Below are 17239 nucleotides of genomic sequence, written 5' to 3'. Positions count from 1 at the left end.
TACAGTAAGGATGCAGTCATTCCAAAAATTTAGTGGTTAACCAAATTGGAAAAGCAAAGCTCGTGCCATATTTAAGAGGTGTTGATACTTCCTTTCCACAGTACCATTTTGTTGGGGTGTCTCAACACAGGTCCTTTGGTGAATGATTCCCTTTTGATTAAAAAAATAGTCATTTTAAATTCAATGCCATTGTCACTGCGAATGGTCTTTATTTTTCTTTCAAACTGAGTTTCCACCAAGTTACAAAAAGACTCAACACATTTTCTTGTTTCAGATTTGCTTTGCAGGATATAAATCCAAGTGGTTTTAGAAAAATCATCTGCAATGGTCAAGAAATACCTTGTGCCATCATAAGCTATGGTAGAGCATGGCCCTCAAATGTCACAGTGAATCATCTCAAATATAGAGGTGGACTTATGTGAGCTAGTGGGAAAAGGGAGTTTACGTTGCTTAGCAAGGGGACAAATATAACAAGGAACATTTGTATTAAAATTGCATCCTTTCCTTACAATAGGATCCTCAATTAAACCAAGTCTAGAATAAGACATGTGGCCTAGGCAACAGTGCCAGAGGTCACTGTCATTCCTATTGCTTCTAGCAGAAGATGAAAAAGGATGAAGAGAAGGGGATAAAATAGATAAAGCATCTGTCATAGCACTAGGGGAAATTGTGGTGGTTAGGAGGTGGTACAAGCTGCACTTCATTTCACCCATCCCAATCGTGGTCCAAGTGGAAAGGTCCTGAATGAAACAAGTATTTGTCAAAAAAATCAAACAACAAGCTTGTGTTTCAATGAGGCTTTTAACAGAAATCAAGTTGAAAGAGAATGAGGGAACACACAAAACATTCGTAAGGGTAAGTTTTTCTGTGACCTTGACAGTGCCCAAATGAGTGACAGGCATGCAGGTACCATTAGGTAATTTCACAGAATATGAAACCTCTGCAGTAACTGAGGCAAAGAGGGAGTGGCTACAGATCATATGGTCTGTAGCACCTAAATCAATGATCCAAGGCATGTTGGTGGAAAAAGCAGTTTTATGTGCAAAAGAAGAATGAGTGGGAGGCATACCAGATAATTTTGAGGCCTTGGGAATACTGACACTAGTTTTGAGAATGCCTTGAGCTTGTTTAACTGAAGGAGAAACACTAGGAGGATCCTTTTGTTGAAGCAAGTTCATGAGCTGCTGGTATTGCTCCTTAGTGAAACTAACTATATACTCATGACCTTCCTCTTGGTAGTGGTCACTAGATAAGCTGGTTTGATTGGCAGAAAAGTTCATCACTTGGTCCCCCTTTCCTTTGTGCAGTTTGTGTCCTAGGGGGTATCTATGGAGCTTGTAGCACTTCTCAACTACATGGCCACTCGTGTTACAATAGGTACAAGTAGGAGCTTGGGCATTACCAGCCTTAAAACAGTTATCTAGTGAGTGGCCTTGGATATGGCAATGGGTGCAATAAGGTCTATCCTTCTTTTGGTAAAGTTTTGCATTGGTCTTAAAGTATGGATAGGGAGTTTTAGTAGCCAAGGCCATGGAATCAGAGGATGGAGAATAGGTGTTGAGGAGATTGTGTTGTTCTTGTTGTTGAATCAAAGAGAACACTTTATTGACAGTGGGAAGGGGTTCAATGAGCATGATCTGGTCTCTAGAGTTAGCATATTGGTCATTCAACCCCATAAGGAATTGTATTACATAGTCACGCTGGTATCTATTATTCAAAACATTAAGCTGTCCACAGGTACAGATAGGAACAGGGTCATAGATAGAAATTTCATCTCACAAGGTTTTGAGTTTACCATAATAGGTGCTTACAGAGTCACGGTCCTGCTTCAGGTTTGATAGACTTCTCTTCAACTGAAAAATTCATGGTCCATTTTGTTGTGTAAAACGGTCCTTCAATTCTTCCCAGATGACTCAAGCATCATCTACAAATGCTACACTTGACTTTATGTCAGAGTTTATTGAGTTTTGAATCCAAGAAACTACCATGTCATTGCATCTCTCTCATACATCAAAAAGGAGGTCATTTATGTTAACTGGTTTGGAAATGCTACCATTGATGAACCCCATTTTATTTTTTTCTCTAAGTGCTCGACGCATTGCTCGAGACCAAGTAGCATAGTTGTCAATTGCGAGGAGATCAGTAACAAGAATAATGGCAGTGTTGTCACCATTCTCAACTCGGTAACGATTGTTTGGATCTGAAAAGTTTAGGTAAAGTGTATTTGTATTTGTAATTGGGTTTTTTGTGTTTGTAGAGTTCTCTTCCAAGGTGAATCAGATGGAGTATTATCAACAAGATGGGTAGAGACTAAGCTTTGATACCATGTAAGAAATGTTAAGAAAGAAAAAAAGGAAGATGAAGAAGGTTACACCATGGAGGAGCAGAGAAAAATTATTCTTTGTTTTCTGTATATTGAAATAAAGAAGAATCACACACAAATAGTAGCCTTCGCACTACACATGTATACACCCTGTACACTACCTGCCAAAAGAGGCACCACACACTGCCACTTGCCAAAAGAGGCACCACACATTGCTACTGGCCAACAGGCAGGACAACACTACATAGCAGACCTATTCTGCTTTCCATTATCCTTTTACTACTATGTATTGCTTGGCAGTGAAAGGATACAGAAATGAAAGAATACAAAAGAAAGGTAGCACACTTTGGAAAATAATGTGTAGCAAATTAAGATAATAAACGACATCCAGCTTTAGTAGGCTCTAAGACCTCGATCCATGATATTATAAGTGCATGTACGTCGTTTTTTGAACAAAAATTTCGAACTTCTCTCATTCTCGTTCCTTTAATTTTCTATACTCTATTCGAATATTACATATTAGACTACTTCATTAACTTAATTTGTAGGAATCTTGCAAGTCAATAAGCAATTAATATATATAAGGCCGGTCATTTTGCCTTCAACCAACCTCGGACACAGCAATAAATCATGGGAATTTAAAAACCTTAATAATAGTATTTATATAATCCAGTAATCTGATTATGCCCAAGTCAAACTGGAAGCCCATAAATATACGTAACTAAAACTCTTGTACCCTCTAAATTACAACCCATTCAGAAATCAAAAAACCTCAAGGTAGATCGTAACGATGAGAAGTACTAGGTATAATCTTACGTTACTACTGGTCATGGTTCTGATCTCGGCGGTATTGGTCTCAAAGCTTAGTTTTGCAGCGTTTGTGAGCATCGATTGTGGAGCATCCGATCCTTACACTGATGAAAATAAGATAACATGGGCAGGAGACGATGGTTATGTGCAAAGTGGTGAATCCCAACAGGTTGATCAGCTTTACTCAGAAGATCATGTGCTCAGCACTCTCAGAGTATTCCCAACTTCAGGGAATAGTAATTGCTATACCATCGGCGGTCTGCAGAAAGCTGAAAGAGTTCTCGTTCGTGCAACCTTCCTCTATGGCAATTACGATGGACAAAACTCTCCTCCCACCTTCGACCTCTACTTCGATGGAAACCTCTGGATAACGATGACATTGTCAGACTACACAGAAAATACATATGTTTTTACTGAGGCGATATACATCGTAAGTGGAACTGCTACTAGCATATGCCTTGCTCAAACGATGCCTAATCAGATTCCCTTCATATCCTCGCTTGAGCTGCGTAGCTTGGGCCCGGATATGTACAGTCATGTGGGTGCAAAGTATTTCTTGTCTACAACAAATAGAGCTACTTTTGCAAATCAATCTGTCAGGTATTCATCCTTAATTTTCTCGAGATCTTTAAAGTTATCTCTCAGTAATATCATTTTAGTATAAAACGATTTAAAAAACGAGACCATGAAGTCTTAATTAATGAGCATATATGCATGAATACATGACCAGCCTGCCATATATTTGTATATATAGGTATCCTGATGATCCTTATGATCGATTATGGACTAATTATGGAGCTGATGGCCAATCTGCGGAGATCCTGACAAGTGATGCTGCTATTGATGTTAGTACCGCAGAAGATCAGCCTCCACAGGCTGTGCTGAAAAATGCATACGCCACTACAAGCACTAGTTTGGATCCTACTTTGGATACCAAGCTTCCAGCAGGAGAATTAGGCAATGTCTATGTCATTATGTATTTCTCTGAAGTCACTCGGTTAGACTCAACCCAGACAAGATCCATTCAAATTTATATTGACAACAATCCTTATTTAGACCCCATCATCCCACCTTATGGAAGCGTATTGGAGGTGTCCATCACTAATGTGGTTGCTTCTCCATCGACGAGCTTCTCTGTGCAGGCTACCCCTAATTCCACTCTTCCTCCTCTCCTCAACGCTTACGAAGTTTATACGATAATACCGTATGGACGAACAGGGAAAGAATATGGTCAGCTTGTTTTCTATCTGTTTACAACTTCAGCGTTCCACGAATTCTTTTATACTAATTAAGATCTAATGCTTTTTCTGTGTTCATCTCGGGATATATACCATGCCATGCAGTGGACAATGGGACGTCACCACCGCTATCAAAGACTCCTCCATCGCCAAAATATTCACCACCAACACCAGTTGAAAGTGATCTGCCGCCACCGCCACCATCGAAGAGTACTCTTTCGCCGCTAGCAAATTATTCACCTCCACCGCCGCCAGCAGATCTAAATGAGACTCCACCACCACCACCGACGTTCCAAGATGAAACACCCTTACTGAGTGGTAACGAGAAGATCCATATTGACAAGCTCCTGATCATATTGGTAGCCGTAATCCAAATATTCCTAGTTGTTCCATAATTTGCTGAGTTTCTTTTTATTAGCTATCGTGCGTGCGTGCATGCATGCACATGGGTTCACCTCAAAGTATGGTCTAGACCGGGGTGCGGACTGGCCGGACGGAGGTTTGTGGTGTTTGAGTGCCTTGGTGTTTTAAGCCCTTTATGCATTAACTTTATGCGTGTCTATTGTCATGTGAATTTCGCTGTTGTGTTAATAAATACGAATTATTTGCAATAAAAATGACTATTTATTGTGAGAATAGAACCATTTTAATATGAATGACCAATAAACGTTTATCTTATAGTGCGCTGTAAGCTGAAAGCATAAGAACAATTAATTGTGTTTATTTCCTGTCAATGTTTCAACACTCATGAGCAGCTGAGATAGCTAGTAATAAATCATGATGATTAAGAATATATGCAAAGCTAATCTTCAAATATTAATCTAATCAATGTAGAACTTTTAGGTTTGTTTGGTTTCACGGATGGTTTCAACCCATGTCATGATCTCATCTCATCTCAGCATGATTTAGACACCATTCAAACATGTACAAATATTTTTAATTTTTAATTTTTAATTTTTTCGTCTAATCATTATAATTATTCCAAACTCTCAAATAAAATATAAAAAATAATTCAACTTTTTTCAAATCTTGAAATAAAAGTAATATTAAAAAAATTATATTCTAACAGTATTTTAACTTTATATTATTTTTATTCAATTTTTTCTCTCTTTTCCAAAATCCCATAAAACATATTAAGTTAAACCATTTCACTATTATTCACAAACCATTTCACTATTATTCATAGATTTTTTAATTTTATTTTATCTGTATAACCAAATGAGACCTTAATCTTTATATATAATATATAATGAAGAACTCTACTTATATATTCTTTACACCAAATACCAAAATGTGATTTATTATTTTTATCATTTTATTTAATCAAAAATATATTTATGTGTGTATTTAAATAGAATTATAAAAATGATAAATCATAGGTTGATAGGTGTTTGAACCATAAATAGCATTTTGTGTATATGTATATATATAAGCTGGATAATGATAGGCTAACAATTCATTCACAACTTATAAACAACTTTAAATATAATAATATTTTTTATTATATTTAAAGACATCAAATCATGAAAACAGTCTAAATAAAATTTAAAATATTATTTTATTACATAGTAGACAAGTTGTTAATAAGATGTAAGCTTATCATTTTCCTATATATAATAAGCAGCCATTGAAGAATTAGACGTAGCAGAAGCCAAAGTCAGCTGATCTTCTTAATCATGGGCAAACAGCTAGCTAGAGAGCTATTCTAGTTGACAATCAATATAGAGTACTATCGTCCAATGCATTATCTCTTACGTACAGCTACAAATGATCAATATTGATCATGATGATTAAGAATATCCGTGCCGTCCGCTGCTAATTCTTAATTAAAAACAATTAATCATTAGGGGATCGCAATTCTATCTCTAATATTATGTTTATATGCTTCTTTAATTAATGTAGACTTAGATAATTAATTCATAATTAAGTCCACTCTTCAATATTAATCCTCTTAATTAATTAATTCCTTGATTATCGATTTTATTGATCTTTAATTATATATTAGTGTGTGAATATGATCTATTCAGGTAGTGACATAAGAATCTTGCAATTTACTTGACCATCGACAACCGGTGATAACGATAAATATTAATTAATTAATTCAAATCATTAAAACGTTAATTATAATCAAGCTCCTAAAAGCAAGCTAGCCATGACTATAGTCTTTCATCTTTTATATACATACATATATATATATATCAGCCTCAACGGTCTTTCACGCAGTTTTCTTAGGAGTGAGGGAATATTATAACTTTAAAAATATATAGATGGTATTTTGTCAATAACTAAATAAAATCTAAAATCAAGACATGGTGCAAATCAGTTCGATCTTTTACACCCCTAGCTCCCATGGAGTCTTGGAGATGATCAGCTCTCCTTTGGAGCGCTCCAAGGCCCGATTAATGTTTTATAAATTAATAATTATAAACTCAGTAGTACCTACACAGGATTAATGTTTTATAAATTAATAATTAAACTAAAGTTTAAAAAAAAAAAAAAAATCTTGCCGCCATTTCCAGTGCTAAGGTGGTGGCCAGCCACCATGGGTCTGGCACTAAACTAGCCAAGATCGGACGGATCGAATGGCGGGATTTGGTGTCTAGGTGGCACTAGATTGGCCAAACACAATCCGATCCAATGCCTCCGTGGCGTTGGACTTACCAGATCCAGCGTCTAGGTGGTGCTAGGTCATCCACATCTAATGCGGTGGTGGCTGCACCAGTTTAGTCATTCTGTGGTAGGATCAAGGCCACCTAAGGGCTGATCCAGCCATTCCAAGGCCGGATTCGGGATCATTAGCACCATCCACACAGATCTGTTGCAGGGATTTTCTGACAAGCTCCAATCGCCCCCAGCGGCAAGTGGCTGAAGGTGGCTAAAACCCTAAGTGGCAGTTTGAATTATGTTTAATAATTATCTTAAAAATAACAAGCATAAGGTGTTTTCAGAAGTTAAGGCTTAATTATATTTTATGATTTTTTATTTTTCTTTATAAAAAAATATTATTAGTAAACTTGTGAAATGTTGAGGTAGCGCGTAAGAATTGGAATATTACATGTAAAAACCAATCTTGACATGATCAACACCTCCCCAATAAATAATAGAAAAAGAATATTCGTGACTACAATATATGGAATATTATCCTGGCAATACAACTTAAAATTTCAACAAAGTCAAAATTCTGTTAACAGACTTATGGCCAATGATATGGTTCTCTAAATAGAAATAATAAGATCATTATTTTATGGGAAAAAAATCATATATCCATTGTATCAATATTTCTGGTCCAATGTCCTATGTACGTACATATATTTAAAATAGATTTATTATAAAATTATAAATAATTTAGTCTGACATTTTTCAATTTTTGATGGCATTAATTATGGCGTTTCAGTCGAAGGTTGACAGAATTTATGCCATGTGGGACCATAAACCAAGGCCAGCCGTTGACCGATCCATCGAATTACCCCTTATATATAACGTGAGAGGCATCATTAGCTACAGATCGAATTTTTGTTTTATTTTAAATGTTTAAATAACAAGTTTTACTATATATGCGAATTTACATATCAATCTGTGTATTAATATTGTTATATATATTCATATTTAAAATTTAAATTAAAATTATTTTCATTAAAATTTAATTTTTTGACCAATTACATTAGCTGAATGTACATATTAATGCACAGAATTACTTGTAACTAAATTTTTCCTAAACAATTTGGGAGACAACACCCTAGCTCGTCCTTATAATTAAACAACATAACGCAGCATATACGATCCAACGTTATACTGATACGTACATACATAATATTATTGTTCGATTGTTGGTTTAATTTTAAGTTGAAAATGGGTTAAATAAAGTTTTTGATTATTTACAAATTTAAGAAAGATTTAATTTGAGAGAGACATAGGTGGTCGCACCTTATGGCCATACAATCTTTTTTTTGTTTCTTTCAACTTTAAAGTCTATTCAAACATATCTTGAAGTGCAACCCGCCCCCCAAATTTCATAAAAACCTATTAATATTCATGTCAAACACCTTTTCTCTTTTCTACTTCTTGCTTTTGTCGTTTTAGACCTATTTCGATTTCGTGTATGTGAAGTACTACTGCTGCCGCCTACCTGCTGTGCTGTACTTTGGTTGAAAACATTATCGCAAGCTTGCAAGATTTATATAATTAATATGTTGCATGATGATCTGGCAATTAAAAATTCATCAAAGTCAAAATTCAATTATATATTGTGTTGAAACATTCTCTCCTCTCATTTTTATCTCATGATCACCTGACATTTTTCCTTAAAAATATCAACGTACCCATTATTGCGGTGGAGGGAGAGCACAGTGTTAGGAGGTTTATCTTCTCAAAACAAACCTCTCTACTACATTAGTTCATACTTTTTACAGCACCGGAATGCTCCTAAATTTCAACTCTACATGAGCTAGATTCAATCAATATATCGGTGCTAAGTTTTATTTTTTTGTAGACACCCGCCGGACCATATTTACGGTCAATTACAAAGCACCACTTACAAAGCACCCCCGCGGTGAACTTCTATTTGTTAGCTTCAAGCTCGAAATATCATATTAGGACCGACCCAACTTCTTTAGTTTTAGTCATTTCCCAATCAGTTGCGGAATTGGCTGACATGGCATTAACGTGAGCCGATATTATTAAAAAGATTAAATTAAAAAAAAAAAAAAAAAAAAAAAGACCTTTCCCCACCGTTGTCTTCCTCCATCCCCACCATCCTCATGTTACAAGCACTCTAAACTACACGCAAACCCCCCATTTGAAATAATTTTGTCAATATCACGTACCGTTTAATTCTCAATTTGTGGTTTTTAAGAAAATGTGAGGAAGGTAGGCCGTGGACAAAACAAAACCGATTTGAAAACTTGAGCTTTATTCTAACGTACATGGTGTAAACCAAAAGGAATGAAATAGAGAGAGCATTAAAGCCTAGAGGTAGAGAGGTATTGCATGGAATCATAGAAAGAGGAAGAATGGACCATGTTGCTGAGAAGTTGCCAAAATTGCTTGGACTTTCAAGCATGAACGAATTGTGTCGCTGAGATTTTTTTGGTAGTTATGGTGTTTGAACACTCGAAAAAGCTCAAAAGAGGTTGGAAAATGTGAAAATTTTGAGAAAGCTGACAGGGAAGACTTTTTGAGACTGGAAAGTGTGCAAGAAGATTTACAGGGAAGATGAAGAAGAAGAGAAGAAGAGCCTATGTTTTTTTACTTACAAGAGAAGTACTATTGGGGCAGGGGATTTCTTTTACCAGAAGAAGATGTAAGCCAATAGATGATAGAAATGCTTCGTTTTATTATTATGCATGGATGGACATGTACGCGAGAGGTACCTATCGCCATGTGCAAATAGACTTTTTGTTTCCCAATATATATGCGTACTCCTCTTTTTAATGAGAACGAGAAGCTATAAAGAGATTTATAAAATCCATAAATTGACATAGTTTTATATAATACGACGTTAAATCTACTTTACAATAAAAGTAATTTTATAATCTAACGTACCATATCAAATCAAGTCAGTTTGTGGATTTACTTTTATGAAATGATCTCTTTGTGACTAAAACATTTCTTCTTTTGAATTTTGTTTAGCTTTGTTGTAGCTTTGTACCTTTCGATCATGTTTATATAATATGGTGATCAATTTAAGTTGTGGCGAAGAATTCGCATTTCAAGATAATGTAGAAATATTAATACAAGTAAGACTTAACATTGTGGGAAGCTTCAAGCTCGTGTACTTAGGTCAATAAGCAATATATATATAACTCATGTGTGTCCAAGTCAAAGTACTGGAAGCCGCCCATAAATAAATATGCGACATGAGTTCCAAAACTCTAATAATCTGCCGGCTTCTACCCAATATATATACCTCTAAATTGAACAACTCATCATCCAGAAAACAAAAAACATCAAGATCATAGATCGTAACGATGGGTAGTACAAGCTCTAATGATCTTACGTTACTTGTCTTGGTTCTCTCAGCAGTATTGGGCTCAAAACCCAGTTTTGCAGCGTTTGTGAGCATCGATTGTGGAGCATCCGATCCTTACACCGATGAAAATCAGATAACATGGGCAGGAGACGATGGTTATGTGCAAAGTGGTGAATCCCAACAGGTTGATCAGCTTTACTCAGTCGGTCATGTGCTCAGCACTCTAAGAGTATTCCCAACTTCAGGGAATAGTAATTGCTATACCATCGGCGGTCTGCAGAATGGTGAAAGAGTTCTCGTTCGTGCAACCTTCTTCTACGGCAATTACGATGGACAAAACTCTCCTCCCACCTTCGACCTCTACTTCGATGGAAACCTCTGGATAACGATGACATTGTCAAACTACACAGAAAATACTTACGTTTTTACTGAGGCGATATACATCGTAAGTGGAACTGCTACTAGCATATGCCTTGCTCAAACGATGCCTAATCAGATTCCCTTCATATCCTCGCTTGAGCTCCGCAGCTTGGGCCCGGATATGTACGGTCACGTGGGTGCAAAGTATTTCTTGTCTGGTGCAAATAGAGCTACTTTTGCAAAGCAATCTGTCAGGTATTCATTCTTAATTTTCTCGAGATCTTTAAAGTCATCTCTCAGTAATATCATTTTAGTATAAAAAGATCGAAAAAACAAAACTATGAAGTCTTAATTAGTAAGCATATATGCATGAATACATGACCTGCTATATATATATAGGTATCCTGACGATCCTTATGATCGATTATGGACTAATTATGCTGCTGGTCAATCTGCGGAGATCCTCACAAGTGATGCTGCTATTGATGTTAGTACCTCAGAAGATCAACCTCCACAGGCTGTGCTGCAAAATGCATACGCCACTACAAGCACAAGTTTGGGTCCTATGTTGGATACCGAGCTTCCAGCCGGAGTAGGCAGTGTATATGTCGTTATGTATTTCTCTGAAGTGACTCGGTTAGACTCAACCCAGAAAAGATCCATTCAAATTTATATTGACAACAATCCTTATTTAGACCCCATCATCCCACCTTATGGAAGCGTATTGGAGGTGTCCATCACTAACGTGGTTGCTTCTCTATCCACGAGGTTCTCTGTGCAGGCTACCCCTGATTCCAGTCTTCCTCCTCTCATCAACGCTTACGAAGTTTATACAATATTACCGTATGGAAGAACAGGGAAAGAAAACGGTCAGTTTGTTTTCATTAATTTGCTTAAACGCACTTCTATATATTCCTCGATTTGGATCCCTACGTTTCATGATCCGTTGAACTAATAATGCTTTCTCTTGTCTTAATTTATCTCGGGCCAATAGGCAATGGAATGTCACCGCCTAAAGTTCAGACTCCAGCACCGCCATCTAAGACCCAGCATCCTCCGCCGTCGAAGGCTCCTTCGGAGCCAGTAAATTCACCACCACCGGTACCAGACGTTGAGACTCCGCCGCCATCAAAGACCCCGCGTTCTACTCCTACTTCGGAGCCAGCAAACTCACCCCCACCTGTACCAGATGAAACTCCACCGCCCCCATCAAAGAGTCGTTCTCCCCCATCGAAGACTCCTACTTCGGAGCCAGCAAATTCACCACCACCGGCACCAGTTGAAGCTCCACCACCGCCATCAAAGACTCGTTCTCCCCCGTCGAAGACTCCTACTTCGGAGCCAGGAACACCACAACCACCACCAGTTGAAACTCCGCCGCCACCATCAAAGACTAGTTCACCCGCAATTGTGACTCCACCAGCAGATCCAAGTGAGACTCCACCACCACCGATCCAAAATGAAACACCCTTTCTCAGTGGTAACAAGAAGTATATTGACAAGCTCTCCATCATATCGGCAGCCATAATTCAAATATTCCTACTTGTACCTTTGCTATTGAGTTAGTTCGTCTTTTATTGGCTATATAATTCGTATGGGCTGGACCGGCCCGGGGGGGGATTGGGACGCAGGTTTGTGGTGTACTTTGAGTGCCATGGTGTTTTAAGATTTTTATGCGCAAGTGTTTCCATGTCAAGTATGTGGTATTCGTTACTGTGTGTTATCCGAAGAGCCATGCACTACGTACTTCGATCGCTCAGTTATGGATCATGCTTAATTCATTCAACAGACGTCAATAGTAAAGTAAAGTGAAAAATAATTAATTTGTTGCCAACCTCAGGAAAGCTCATAAATATTAGAACTGTTCATCTAAAAACATATATAACAGCACTATTGACATACACACACGTATAGTGTGTATATGTATGTATGTTACAATATCACAGCATAACTCGATTGATTGTTTGCTGGATCAAGATTCGTTCAAGTTTCTGTATGAACATGGGGACTTCTAGGTGTGAAAGAAGAGAAATGAAACTTGCGGTCATGAGTGCACAAGTGCTATGCAATCACTTTGAAAAAATTAAATAAATATGAGACGTATAAAAAAATTTAAAAACAAATTAATTAATTTTTTAATAGTAGACTCTATTTTTTTTCAAAATAACTACACGATACTTGCGTACTCTACGGCTATATGTAAAATTACTCATGAAAGAAATAGGCTTATAAAGTGACTATATAAAATTTATTGAGCATTTAATGATGTCTAAAAATCTATACCGCTGACAATATATTGTTCTAGGCCCACTTTATAGCGATCCAGATTTTTCCATTCACGGCAAATTAGTATTATGACATTAAGATTTTGTTAAATATATACTTTTCATTGTGCATATCGTAGTAGTACTATATAGCAATACAGTTAACAATATTATAAGCATATTCCAAGATATAAAAATCCCATTAATATATTTATTACTTATTAGGATAGGAATATGTAGCTAGCTCACATTATTTTTAACTATCTATAGATCAGATCAGTTTTCCTTCTTTAACAAAAACCACATGTTCAAATTTAATTGTAAAACAAATTTAGAAGGAAATTAATTAAAAATTGGAAAAAAAAAAGTTATTCTAGGGAAGATAATATATAGGAAAAGAAGAAATTAATATCTTGAATCGGATTATACATGATATAGATATGACATGCATGTTACAAAATATACAATATTATTGTAGATCGATGACAAAATATGAAATAAAGAGTAGTATTACTCATAATATTTTATTTTTAGAATATTTTTGGAACCAAAAGCTTGAGTTTTGAAGCAAGATTCATTTTTCTTATAGAATTTAGCACTAAGTTTTAACAACCTAGCTAAATGTATATTATTTTTCATATTTTTTTAAAAAATAAATAAATATAATTTTGGGTAGTTTAAGGGGTTACTTAAATTTGTTTGGGAACAATAATAATTTCTTTTGTAAAATATTTTAAAATATACAAAAGAATATTCATAAAATTCCAGTTCCCTTCAATATTTCATTATTATTTGAACCCTAGGTTCACAAAGAAATTTCATAAAAATATATTTACAAACTTACGTAGTTGATACGATACATTAGATCTATTTATATAAAAATAGTTTTACAGTTTAATTCACTGCAATAAGCTGCTACATCAGTTTATAAATTTTATTTTATAAGATCTCTATGTGAGTAGACAGTTCTTTTATATAAATACTTGAGATACTCAAATAATTTGCTTTTTTTATTGCAAACTCAAGGCGTTGTTCAAGCAAACCAAATCAAAAACACCAGCTTGTTAAACGATTAACAGAGAGAAAAAGAAAAGGTCATAAAGCCAAGTACTTCCCGCAATAAGTTAAGAAAACTGTAAGAACCATTTCTGAATATATAATTCATGATACAAATCTTTCTGATCATCAAACTACAAATTCCATTATTGGTGGGGTATGTAGTACTCCAAGAAAGAGAAAAGGATGATCACCTGCTAAATGGTCGGTTCTGTTTAACTATTCTCTAAAAAAAACTTTTGACCATAGAAATATATATATATATATATATATATATATATATATATATAAATAAATGATATTTACAGTTTTAGAATGTTCAAGTTCCATGTATTATTTTTTTAAATATGTAATTTACAAGAAAAAAATCATATTTTTAATGCATGGTGGAATCTACTTTTTTTAAACAAAGTACGTGAAGCTTACATATCTTAAAACTATATATAGCATTACTCATATATATATATATATATATATATATATATATATATTCCCTTTTATAATCAACGTTTTTACAATTTTATTTTAAACCGAGTGTACGTATTTTGTAAAATAATTTGAATAATATATATATAGATAGATCATTATTTTATGGAAAAAAAAAAAAAAATCTTATAATGTATCATTTCTGGTCCAATATTGTCCTATATTTAAAATATAGAGTTATTAAAAAAATTTCTTGTTATTTTTCAATTTTTTATGACATTAATCTTGACGTTACTATAAGAAAAACGGACTTTTACGATCAATTAATTTTAACAAAAAAAGTATTTATAATTAAATACTCTTTTTGTAATTTTAACAAATACTCTTTTTGTTAAAATTAATTGATCGTAAAAGTCCATTTTACGTTTTTAAAGGTTGACGGAATTTATGACATGTGAGTACCATGAACCAAGGCGCGCCGTTGACCGATCAGACCCCTGACGTGAGGGGCACGTACGTAGTAGCCGCTACAGCTAGCATTTTTGTTCTTTTAATTAAGCAAAACAAATTTCATGGAATGCTTTTTCTTTTTTTCTTATTTACACGAAATTGAAAAGTGATGCCAATTAAGCACATTCGAAGTGCAAACAACCAGTCTGTTTCTGTTAAGGCCGCTGCTGATAAATGGGAAGTTCCTCCAAGAGGCAAGGTGAAGTTAAATTGTGATGCAGCTTTGGATGTGGTGCATTGCAAACTGGGAATTGGAGCAATCATTCGTGACTGGGAAGGGAATGCTTTGGCTACGATGAGACTGAATAAGGACCTATCACTACAAAAAAATAAAATAAAAAAATTGATCAATTGTGACCAGTTATTTTTATGAAAATGATTATTTTCTGTTAAAATAAATATGTTTTGATCGCAAAAAGTCATTCTCATCGTATATAATCTGTCACAAATAGTCATTTTTCTTATAGTGTATATACCGTAACCCTTTTCTAGCAAAAGCTTTAGCAGCTTTCCAAGCCACTCTTTTTTGCAAAGACTTGGGTTTTACGGACATACTATCAGAAGGAGACGCATTGCAAGCTTTCCAAGGCCTCAATTCCACGGTAGGGTTTGGTTCTTATCCTGTGTTGCTCATAGCAGACACGAGCTTATTTGGCTACTTTTAATTCTTTTTATGTGATGCATACAAAGAGGACTAATAATAAAGTCGCACATGTTCTAAGTAAAGATGCTTTAGGTATCAAGGATTCAATCATTGTTTTGAGGAAAATTCCTTCATGTGTTCAATCTCTTTTATAGAGATAGTTCAATAAAGTATATATGTTTTCCACCAAAATAAAAAAATAAAAAACAAAAACAAAAATTAGTATTATAAAAAACAGTTCTTCTACATACAGTCGCCAAATGGTAATTGTGAAGGAGTCTGCTGACGTGGCCGTTATATTGAAAATATAAAAATAAATAAAATTAAAATTTAAAAAAAAAAAAAAAAAAAAAGCAACAACAATGGCATTGATGCTCTCTCTTCAGTGGTCTTTTCTTCTCTTCGGCTTTATGATCGTCTTCTCAAGCTTGTCTTCGGCTTTGTGGTCTTCAAGTGGATCTGCGATCTCTCTTCAAGTGGATGAGCCCAAAAGGAGCCACTAATCTGGATCTTCAAGTCGTCTTCTTCTTCGTGGAAGGGTCGTCATCTTGGTCATTTCTATTGGGTCATCAAGTGGTCTTCTTCGTGGTCTATTGGGTCATTTCTACTAGGAGATTTCTAAGACATCCATGTTAAAGCACTTTTTTTTACTTGCTTCTGCTTTTAGATTTCTTGATTGGGTGATTTTATACTTTACTGTTTCTTGAATGCAGTGGGAGAAGATGATGCCCATGGCCATTTGCACCAAGCGGTGGAGTAGTGATTCTAGCTGATTTTTTCTACAAGTTCCAATCCTTTTAATACACTGAAGCTGCATGAACCTATTTAAGAGCCAACGGAAATGACTCGATCAACCATAGCGCCAACGGCAATAATAGTAAGATTCATGGTACAAGTTTTCAACCATAGCGCCAACCCCAAACTACAGGAGCAGCTCTACATAACCGAAATGAAAAGAGCAGAAAACAATGCTTTTCAATTTGAAAGACAACAATCAAGGGAAATGGGGTTGGTGCTATAGAAAGATTCAGAACACAGAGAGAACTGAGAAGGAGGGAGAGTCATCTGATCTAGGAAAATGGGAAAACATGTAAAATAATTGAAACGGTGCCATCTTAAATTTTCCACGTCAGTGCCATTTGTCTCGCACTTGCATAATCTGACTGCCTATAGCTTTTGAGTTTTGCTACATACAAGTACAGTCGCGCACTGATCTGTATACCAATACTGATTTATTTATACTTAAAATTTAAATTAACACTGTTTTTAATAAAATCTACTTTTTGACCAATCACATTATATTAGTGCACAGATTAGTGCACAATTATGCTTGCAACTATATTTTTCCATAGCTTTTTTCTATGAAAAATGATAAATGCAGCCGGTTGGAGGAAGCACAGCGTAACCATGTCCTACATGGCATTAAAACGTTTCATTTCGAAAAACTCTGTTTGTATACGGGGTGGGGAACCACCACGTACACATACAGCCACATGTTATAATTATAACAAAACGGCCCCGTTTCATTTTTATATGTCCTTTTTTAAACTTGAAATGCAGCTAATCCACAGTTCCCTCGATTTGAAATCTTCCTGGATTGAAGATCAGAGTGTGAAGACGACGCAAAGAAGAGAACCAGAC

At 35.4% G+C, this 17239-nt stretch overlaps 3 protein-coding genes across 3 annotated transcripts; 2 read left to right on the top strand and 1 right to left on the bottom strand.

The window, feature by feature from the left end:
- Positions 1 to 3113: 3113 nt before the first annotated feature.
- On the top strand, positions 3114 to 4766 carry LOC122298989 (uncharacterized protein At1g24485-like). Its single transcript, XM_043108830.1, has 3 exons — positions 3114 to 3733; positions 3888 to 4363; positions 4477 to 4766. Exons 1-3 carry the CDS (start codon positions 3114 to 3116, stop codon positions 4764 to 4766), a joined length of 1386 nt encoding a protein of 461 aa, XP_042964764.1.
- A 5571-nt stretch (positions 4767 to 10337) lies between these two features.
- Positions 10338 to 11654, top strand: LOC122298988 (uncharacterized protein At1g24485-like). The gene is made up of 2 exons (XM_043108829.1): positions 10338 to 10954; positions 11099 to 11654. The coding sequence occupies exons 1-2, from the start codon at positions 10338 to 10340 to the stop codon at positions 11652 to 11654; spliced, it is 1173 nt and encodes a 390-aa protein (XP_042964763.1).
- Positions 11655 to 11718: 64 nt separating this feature from the next.
- LOC122298987 (glycine-rich protein 23-like) lies at positions 11719 to 12225 on the bottom strand. The gene has a single exon (XM_043108828.1). The coding sequence runs from the start codon at positions 12223 to 12225 to the stop codon at positions 11719 to 11721; it is 507 nt and encodes a 168-aa protein (XP_042964762.1).
- Between the last annotated feature and the right edge of the window lie 5014 nt (positions 12226 to 17239).

Source organism: Carya illinoinensis, chromosome 16 (assembly GCF_018687715.1).
Source record: "Carya illinoinensis cultivar Pawnee chromosome 16, C.illinoinensisPawnee_v1, whole genome shotgun sequence".
Lineage (NCBI taxonomy): Eukaryota > Viridiplantae > Streptophyta > Magnoliopsida > Fagales > Juglandaceae > Carya > Carya illinoinensis.
Note: the sequence above shows the minus strand (reverse complement) of the source record. Positions and strands in the feature narration are given on the sequence as shown.

Excerpts from the sequence above, each read along its gene's own strand:
- LOC122298989 (XM_043108830.1), top strand. The coding sequence starts at position 3,114 with ATGAGAAGTACTAGGTATAATCTTACGTTACTACTGGTCATGGTTCTG. Across the intron at positions 3,734-3,887 it reads TTTGCAAATCAATCTGTCAG|GTATCCTGATGATCCTTATG; the intron begins GTATTCATCCTT and ends TTGTATATATAG. Across the intron at positions 4,364-4,476 it reads ACGAACAGGGAAAGAATATG|TGGACAATGGGACGTCACCA; the intron begins GTCAGCTTGTTT and ends CATGCCATGCAG.
- LOC122298988 (XM_043108829.1), top strand. The coding sequence starts at position 10,338 with ATGGGTAGTACAAGCTCTAATGATCTTACGTTACTTGTCTTGGTTCTC. Across the intron at positions 10,955-11,098 it reads TTTGCAAAGCAATCTGTCAG|GTATCCTGACGATCCTTATG; the intron begins GTATTCATTCTT and ends ATATATATATAG.
- LOC122298987 (XM_043108828.1), bottom strand. The coding sequence starts at position 12,225 with ATGGCTGCCGATATGATGGAGAGCTTGTCAATATACTTCTTGTTACCA.